This window comes from Rhamphochromis sp. 'chilingali' (assembly GCF_963969265.1).
Source record: "Rhamphochromis sp. 'chilingali' genome assembly, chromosome: 15".
Classification (NCBI taxonomy): Eukaryota; Metazoa; Chordata; class Actinopteri; order Cichliformes; family Cichlidae; genus Rhamphochromis; species Rhamphochromis sp. 'chilingali'.
In genome coordinates this window covers 15,387,312-15,396,426 of record NC_137942.1, presented here as the reverse complement: position 1 = coordinate 15,396,426, position 9,115 = coordinate 15,387,312, and the positions used below count along the sequence as shown (strand labels likewise).

The 9,115-nt window shown below is 38.8% G+C and overlaps 1 protein-coding gene across 2 annotated transcripts in view; it reads right to left on the bottom strand.

The window, feature by feature from the left end:
* Positions 1 to 461: 461 nt before the first annotated feature.
* The window catches only part of LOC308411162 (nuclear GTPase SLIP-GC-like), a 32,613-nt gene continuing 23,959 nt past the window's right edge, over positions 462 to 9,115 (bottom strand). Inside the window, exons 14-23 of one of the 2 annotated variants that reach the window (XR_013974345.1) lie at positions 4,689 to 4,782; positions 4,519 to 4,606; positions 4,281 to 4,402; positions 3,895 to 4,071; positions 3,646 to 3,794; positions 3,436 to 3,553; positions 3,218 to 3,326; positions 3,003 to 3,133; positions 2,529 to 2,719; positions 462 to 1,723 (exon numbers count right to left, since the gene is read on the bottom strand). Coding sequence is in view for 1 of the 2 variants with exons in the window: in XM_080904935.1 (XP_080761061.1) it covers positions 2,597 to 2,719; positions 3,003 to 3,133; positions 3,218 to 3,326; positions 3,436 to 3,553; positions 3,646 to 3,794; positions 3,895 to 4,071; positions 4,281 to 4,402; positions 4,519 to 4,606; positions 4,689 to 4,782 (1,111 nt within the window). In the remaining variant the exon portion in view is untranslated. The remainder of the gene's footprint in view (positions 1,724 to 2,528; positions 2,720 to 3,002; positions 3,134 to 3,217; positions 3,327 to 3,435; positions 3,554 to 3,645; positions 3,795 to 3,894; positions 4,072 to 4,280; positions 4,403 to 4,518; positions 4,607 to 4,688; positions 4,783 to 9,115) is intronic. The other variant, XM_080904935.1, reaches the window with a different exon arrangement.

Here is a 9,115-nt window from a genome sequence, read left to right as displayed (position 1 = left end):
GCCCTATTTTCCAGACCACTAAACTTTAACCCAGTTAGTTACCAGGTACACAGATTATAGAAGAGAGCTGCTGATAAGACATGTGACTGGAGGATTGTAGATGACCTGTAAGGCCACCCAGACAAGAACACCTTCAGAGGAAGCAGTATCCACAATCATTTGACTTAATGGCTTGTGGTTCAGTCTTCAAATATAATTTTGTTGTATGTTACAAACTACTGTGGTGCTGCAAAATACTTTTTGGCAGGGAGCTTATTTTTAGGCAAAAATAAGATCAGGATTTGAAAAATCATGTTTACATCTTACAGCTATGGAATCAATACAGAATAGAAACAACAGAAAACAATATGATATAATAGCTAAAGCAGAAGCAGAGACTTATTTTTTTGCTGCTGCTTTATTACTCATGTGACAACCAAAGAAACCATTGTATTAGAGTAAATTCATATTTATGTTAGAAATATAAGTAAAGTGGTATACATAAGTCATGTTCTATAGAAGTTTAAGAATAAAACTGACAAATACATCAAGAAAATAAATCTTTAAATTTACTTAAATTGAATCCTTAAAACTGGAAAGAGTCTGAATATCACAGTATTCCTGTAAAGCACTAAAATTAAAATCTGTAACATTGTAGTTCTACCGCTGTATAATTTTCTGTATAACTAGGGTCTACAAATAATGACCAAATACAACAAAATGGAGAAAATAGACATCAAAACATTTTTGGACAGAGTGCTGCCCTTTTGGTTTAGACCCTAACAACTAAAATCTTAAAAACCTTAATACCCCTGAGAGGAATTCATGCTTAAAAATTTTCATCCTTTTGCTTATCCAATTCGGGGTTGCTGGAACTCTTTCCCAGTTGTCATGCAAAAGGCAGAGTACACCCTGAAGAGCTTGCTAAGGTTATTCCACTCAAATAAAACTAAAGTAAAAACTAAGACTAGATATGAATATTTTAGTTAAACAAAATAAAAACAATAATCAACAGAAATGATTAAATGACCTCATTTGAAATACAAATCAGTTTATAGAGGAAATAGCCTTAGTTTCAGTATTTGTTAGTTTGGTAAAAATGTTATTACAATGTGCCTGACATGTTATTGATGGACGTGTTTGAGACACTGGACATGTACAAGACAAGTGGGTCAACTGTTTTCAAAAAGTGAAACATTCCTATTGTTTCTACTGGTTTTCGTAATTTTGCCTCTGACAAAACTGAACTAAAACTAAACATTTTCAAACAATAATAAATTGAAAATAAGAACAGTCTTGAAACTTACTGAAACATGAAATAAAAACAAAAAGTCAAAATGAAATAAAATAAAAATTAATGACAAAATACAAAACTATAATAACTGTGTCACACAGCTAACTATCATTCTTGCTCACATGCACATCTATATCCAAGATCACCAATTAACCTAACCCCCACGCATGTTTTAGCCTGTGTGAAGAAGTTAGAGTACACAGAGAGCACCCACACAGACACAGGAAGAACATGCAAAGTCCACACAGAAAAGCCACAAACTGGATTCAAACCCAGGACCTTCTTGCAGTGAGGACTGAAAAATCAAATTTCATCAAATTCATTAAAAGTCAAACACAACATTACAGAAATATCTGTGGCGATATCCAGAGACCTCATGCTTTTGGTCAGTGTTCCCTCAGAGATGTTGAGTGGGTCATCAGGTTTCTGCTGTTACTGTGTGGAGCAAATCTGAAACATCCAGTAATAATAAGCACAAAGATTTTTAACACTCAGTTGCTCAGGCAAACAGAACAAGTGTCAGTACTTAAGATGTGCTTTAAGATGTCTTGAAAGCTCCTCAGCCTAGAATAGAAAATCTTAATATCTGTTGTTTCTGTTACTGTTTGTGTAGAAAATCATTTTTGGAAACACTTTATTTGAACATGTTTGAGGTGACTCGGATACAAAAAGGGTAAAATAACACAAATTATAAGTGGTGATATTATTCAAATACTTCATCTGTGCACAGCAATAACAAATTCAGCATGTTTACCTCAGCTGTCAGTCCGATAGGAGTCAATAAGTTACTTCTGTCCAAAGACTGTGGACAATATTCAGGGAAGTTTTTGAGCAAAACCTGAACTTTTATGTTGGTAGTGCTTCTGGTGTCACCACTGTTAGCAGTTGTTTAGCAGCTGCTTCTAAACTTTTTTTGAAGAAGATGTAACGTTGTGGTGTCATACTTTAACACTGCATAACATTACCGGCCACAATGAACCAGTTGGATTTTTTAGCTGAGATGATGAAAATACAAAAGGACAGCTTAAATGGCCATATGTAATTTAAAATGGCTACTTCTAATCTCTAAATTATGAAAAACTTATAATTGACACTAAACACAATTAAACATATTTTATATATTATATTTTATATATTAAACAATTAAAAGTTACTGTATATTTAGGTGCTTAGGATTGTCATCAAATTTCACCCTCTTTCTTTGAGAATTCATAGGAACTTTTAAAGTAACATGAAATAACATTTAAATATTTACCTGGCTACTATGATGTTATGTCTCCCTCTTGACTGCCCTTACCTTCATTGTAATGTTGCTGCACAGTTTCAAGATGCTCTGAAACATCTGAAAAGCAAACAAATATATAAAAACATGGGCTTAGCTGATGCCTTGAGTGAGAGTTTAATGGAGTGGTCCATGGTTTCCTTTAGTTCCTTACAGATGATCATCTAATTAAACATCAGAGCTTTTATTACTTTTCACAGAGTCAAATATTGAGGTTTAAAACAACTGAAACATCTGAATTAATGGGTAGATGTTTGTTCTTGTGGCCAGTTCATATTTTAAGCTCTTCAGTTCAACTCATCATTGCAGACTAAATCTTTGTAATGCTGAAAAATACAAATATTAACAGCCATTCGCTAATCTTTAGAGAATGTTCAGACTGAGCAAAAGCACTCAAATATAGAAAAAACACAACATGGTCTCAAATTAATTTGTAATGTGACAAACCATCAGTTCATTCATCTTCTCCAACATGGTCTTTTTTGCGTCCTCATACATGTTCCTATTTAAGGATACATGTGTCTCAATAGTCTTCCTCATTTTTTTCAGCGCACCATTCCCTGAAATTTTTCGTGCATCTACAAGAAAAGAATAAACTTTGTCAAAACATTTTTTATGTACAATTGTGATTTATTATAGTGACAAGCTGACAATCTTCTTACCTTCATAGCACTTTTTCATGTTTTTCTCAATTGCCTCTGTTAGACTGTTGTAGATGATTTTCTTCCCCTTTAGGATTATTTTGTTGAGTTTTGTCTTAATTTTATCCTCCTTAAAAACATGAAACATGGATCAGTTAATAAACAGAATTAGTATTTGTAGAGTGAATAGGTAAATTCTGCTATAATGGACTGACAAACTGGATAGTTTCATGTCGTACCTCTGTCTGGAGAAATATCAGCTGCAGTTTGACATCTTGGTATTTTTGAATCAGCGAATTTGTGTCAAGTGAAAATCTACTGATGACTCCACTGAAAGATCCGCCTTTAACATCATTTCTGAAAAAAATGTTTCACGATGGCAGTATTGACAAGTTTGTTTTAATCATTTTAAGTATAGTGTAATATGATAGTAATTTGTTTATTCTCACGGGAAGGTCTTTCTGAATTTTTCATCAATGCTGTCAGTCAAGCATGAAGCTAATACGGTGTTGAGATTTATGTGTTCCCCTTTTTTTGTTTTGTGGATGCCGTCTTTTCTAACCACAGCCTGTAGTGTCTTAAAAAAACTAGGCTGTTTCTGTAACAGATCAGGAAAACAATTCTAAACACATGCTCATATAAAGTGCAAAATCTGTTGCTATGATGTGAATTATAATAATTAAAATTCAGATACATACATCACGGTCCAAAAAGGATTTCAGTTTTTCTTCAGAGGTTTTGGAATTTTTAACCCCTTCTGTAAGACATTGTTCAAAATCCTTGATCGCTTCATCAACTGCTCTTTTGACTTGATCAAGTTGTTCTGTCATGTTTTTCTCGAGAACTTTACATACATCATCTGCTTTTCCAACACCCTGAAATTAAAACAGTATATTTATTTTCTATTAAAGCAGTAATAACATAAATACAACTCTTTTTTTAATTAATCATTTTGAAATGTTGTCACTCAGTGCCTGTCAAGAAATCTTGATAACTAAAATTTTGTTAGGTGTCAGATTTATGGAAACATTTGAAGTTTTAAATTTCAGTAAAATATTGTTCCACATAGATAACTTGACCTCACCTCTTTTCTGCACCTGGCACCTTCAATCAAAGATAGAATCCCATAAGCTCCACTCACGTAGTTTACTGTCTCTGAGTAACAGTCATTGAGATCTTGCAAAAATCCTTTAAGTTTGGTTATTTCTGTTGAGAAGAAATTTCAGTGCCACACTTTGACATTACACACTTTAATTCAAATTAAATAATTCTCTTTCAGTCAGAGCAAACTAAAACAACATGTGCATCAAGACTTCACCTACCAGTCTCTTCTGAACTTAGATGCTTCCCTTTTAGGAACTCTTTGGAGCTCACTGTGAACACTTTGAAACTGTCATCAGTGAAGTGTGTCTGAGGAAAAATTGTTTAATTTTAAAGCATCCTTACAACTATGGAGAGTCTGTATTATTTTCTGTCAGCCTATAAACCTCACCTTAATCTTGCTTCTCTTGTTGAATTCTTTTCTTACTCCATCCTTGACTTGAATGTTTCTTTTAACTATTCGATCATGGATATCAGCTGATGAACTGCAAGAAATGTGCAAATATGTACTGTTACCATCATCACTATTATCATCACCATCATTAATCCGGGGCAGGCTGGGTGATTTTTTATTCTTGGACTTTTTGGTGAAATGTGTAAAATCTCCCTTTCTTACCAAGCTGAGCTTTCCCTGACTGCTGCACACTCATTGTTAACATGTAGATTGTATTTAAAGACTGGCTGTGGCAATGTTTTTCTGCCTGATGGTGGTTATCCTCCAATTTGTTGAATTCTAGTTTTAAACGTCTTGTCTGGTTAATATCCTCTCACACTCCTACTTGCTAACCTAGGTTGTCAGAGCCTCACACCAAAATACTTACCTGATCACTACAGACTCCCAATTTCTCCCTGACAGTCATTGAGCACTCTCTCCCAGACCATCACCTTAGGGTGGTGCTCTCCACTAATTCACCAGTTCATTTTATATATTTGTTTCATTATAAATAAACCTATTACGCTTCAGTTGTCTGCCTTGCAGCTCCAGTCATTTATGATGATATGGCTTTATTTGTTCAATGTATTTATTTTGACTCTTTTAAAAAACAAACTCGCAAATATTGAAGGCTGGTACCATTTATACTTTTTGGATCGTGACATCACCACACGCTGACATGCTTACACACAAGTTTTTTTTTGTCACAGCAACTACTTTAACTTTGTTGCGGACGGACAGTGTAATGGTACTTTTGCTTTAAAATGTAAAATTGTTGAATTACTTGACTGTAATGGCCAGGATATGCATGATGTCATATAATCTCATAGATTATGTGCACCATACATAAAATCAGAATCAGAAAGGGGTTTATTGCCAAATGTTGAGCAGGTTTACAACATCAGGAAATTGCTGCGGTGCTTCAGTGCAAACATAGTGTCATAAGTTGGGCTTAAATAGACATGAAAAAATAAAAGTAAGAATAAGAATTAAAAGTGCTACGTAGAAAGATATATACATGAGATATACATGAGATATATACATGAGAATAAGAATTAAGAGTGCTACGTAGAAAGATATATACATGAGTGCAGGTGGTGATCAGTGCCAAACATGGAATGATGCAGTGAACACAGCGTAGGGTCATGTGTTAGTGGCGGGAACAGTCATATGGTTATTGTTCATGTGTCCAACAGCAGAGGGGAAGAAACTGTTCTTATGGCGAGAGGTTCTGGTGCGAATGGACCGGAGCCTCCTGCCTGAGGGGAGCAGGTCAAACAGACTGTGTCCAGGGTGAGAAGGGTCAGCTGAGATCCGAGCTGCACGCCGCAATGTCCTGGAGGTGTACAGGTCCTGCAGAGATGGGAGTCTGCAGCCAATCACCTTCTCAGCAGAGCGCACAACACGCTGCAGTCTCAGTTTGTCCTTGATAGTGGCTCCAGCGTACCACACGGTGATGGAGGAGGTGAGGATGGACTCGATGATTGCAGTGTAGAACTGCATCATCGTCCGTGTTGGCAGGTTGAATTTCTTCAGCTGCCTCAGGAAGTACATCCTCTGCTGGGCTTTCTTGATGACGGCGGTGATGGTGGGCTCCCACTTCAGGTCCTGGGTGATGGTGGTACCCAGGAAGCGGAATGAGTCCACAGAGGTGATGGGGGTGTCAGTCAGGATGATGGGGGGGAGTGGGGCTGTGTGCTTCCTGAAGTCCACAATAATCTCCACTGTCTTCTGGGCATTCAGCACCAGGTTGTTGTGGCTGCACCAGGACACCAGACGTTCAACCTCCCTCCTGTAGGCAGACTCATCCCCGTCCGAGATGAGCCCAATAACGGTGGTGTCATCTGCAAACTTGATTAGCTTGACAGACTGGTGGGTGGAGGTGCAGCAGTTGGTGTACAGGGAGAAGAGCAGAGGAGAAAGAACACAGCCCTGAGGGGAGCCGGTGCTGATGGTCCGGGAGTCCGAGACAAAAGCTGCCATAATGTCATTTGCATCTCTTTCTCCTCCTGCTCTCCTGTTATTGCTCGCCCTCTTCTCTCTTGCTGTCCCTGTAAAAAAGGGTTAGGTTTGTGTATGGGATTTCCCATACCCCCTGAATGCACCATAGGCGTATTTCCGCAGCTTCAGTTCAGAGTAGTGATGTGCCATACCACTGATTTCCTTTCCGATCCGATACCAAGTAAAAGTGTTGTTGGTTCTCTGCTCTGTGTACCAGTTGATAAACAGTGTAAAGTTGCCTTCAGTGCATAGTTGTATGTGGTGTCTTAATGCATAATGTCTGACTAAGTTTATGTAACCAGTCTGAAGAAATATGTCAGCTTATTTACTTGTATACTGCATTTGAGTACACCTCAGTTGTATCTTTATGTTTAATGTGCAATTTGAGTTATAATTGGTTTGTATCATTATGTTTTGTCTACAGAAACCACACACACACACACACACAAACAAACACACACACACACTTTCGCCCACGTCTCCGAAAACGTCGTCACACTTTTGCAAATATGCAATGTCTTGATAAACCAAGCAGATATTTGTAATTTACACAGCTACTTTCTCGCCTTAAAATATGTTAAAAGTTTATTTTGTGACCCAGAAAGATTAATAAGAGTAATTTTAAAACTTAGTAGCGGCCGCCATTGTTGGCAGCTGAAATTTGGCTGGGCCAAGCTATGAATTCTGAGATATGGTGGGCCATGAAGGACACACCCGACCCATCCTTCAAATTTGGGGAAATGAAGGATGGATTTGTCGGCCGCATTTGAAGGAGTCAATGAATTGGGACAGCCTTCGTCACCTGGCTGTGACGTAATCGGCCTTCAAATGCAGCCTCCGGAGGATGCAGCCAACGTTTTGGGACAGTGCTGAAATGTTTGTAAAGAGAGGATTCGCTAACGCTTTTGGCTAAACAAGTCATTTGTACTGTTATTGTGTATTTGTCCTTGTCTTTGATTTCTAAGAGCATTTCATGTTGTTTTCTCAGTTTTACCCTACTTCAACTGGCCTAAGTAAAGGGAGTGAAGTCAAGCCCTCTTGTCTGCGTGGTCATTTTGAAGAGGAGTTTAGTCTGAATGTCGACTAGCAATGCGTTAGAGGCAGAGGACATTACAGTAAAACGACAGCCTCTCAAAGACCAGTCTCATGAGGAACTGCACGGCATATAGAGCTATCCTCCAGAAACAGCTCAGCTCTAAGATTCAGCTGCAGATGTTGGCAAAATCCACTCGACAGCAACATGTCACAGAGAACCAGTACATTCATGAAAATCAGATCTAATATATCTGGCTCCTCCAGGCATTCTAGGAGTTCAGCTGCAAGTAAGGCAGGTGCCGCACAAGCACGTGCAGAAGCTGAGGCAGCTAAGGCTGAAGCAGCATTCATGGATAAAAAGAATGATCTGAAGTTGCAGCAAGCAGAACTAGAAGCCTCTATGCAGCTTCGAAAAATGCGTCTTGAAGCGTCGTTGAATAAAGTACGCATGGAAAAAAGGGCTGCAGCTTTGGAGGCTGCAGTGATTCAAGATAATAACGAGACTCTTAGTGAAATAGATGTTCCTGCTGATGACCCAGTAACACGCACAAGGGAATATGTGAAGGGTGCCACACATGGCAGCCAAACCATGCCCATTCTAGAAACCTCCAATGGTAACACAGAGATGAAGCTCCCTCAGCATTCGCTGATCATAGACTCTTACGCCAGGATCTGATGCACATACTTGAGCAAGCCCCAAGCCATTTGCAGTACCACACATCCAAGCACGAACCACACACATAGTAGCAATTCTAAAGGAACATTTCCCAAGCAAAGCAGAGCAAAGTGACACTTACACCCCTAAACAAGAACCAACGGTCAGTTATGCTCAACAGCCTCTAGACAGTGGCTACACTGGCACCGCCTATATTACAACCCCAGACAACTTCAGTCACCCACATGAGACCACATGCCAGGAAAGGGGTCCACTGTACACTCCGCTAGAAATGGAGCAGAACATGTCAGACCTTGTTAGATTTATGGCTCGACGCGAACTGGTGTCTACAGGGCTCCTTCACTTCAACAACCGTCCCGAATGCTACAGAGCCTGGAAAGCATCGTTTATAAATACCATCAGAGGCCTCAACCTCTCACCAAGCGAACAGCTTAACCTTCTTGTGAAATGGCTAGGTAAGGACTCAGCTGAACATGCCAGACGAATACGATCCGTGTCTGCGAAACAACCAGCAAACGGACTCAGAGCTATGTGGGATAGGCTTAATGAATGCTATGGTGCACCAGAGGTCATCAAGGGTGTCTTTTTGAAAAGATTAGACAACTTTCCCAAGATTCCAAACAGAGACGGTCGTAAGCTAAGAGAGCTAGGAGACTTGCTGTCGGAAATACAG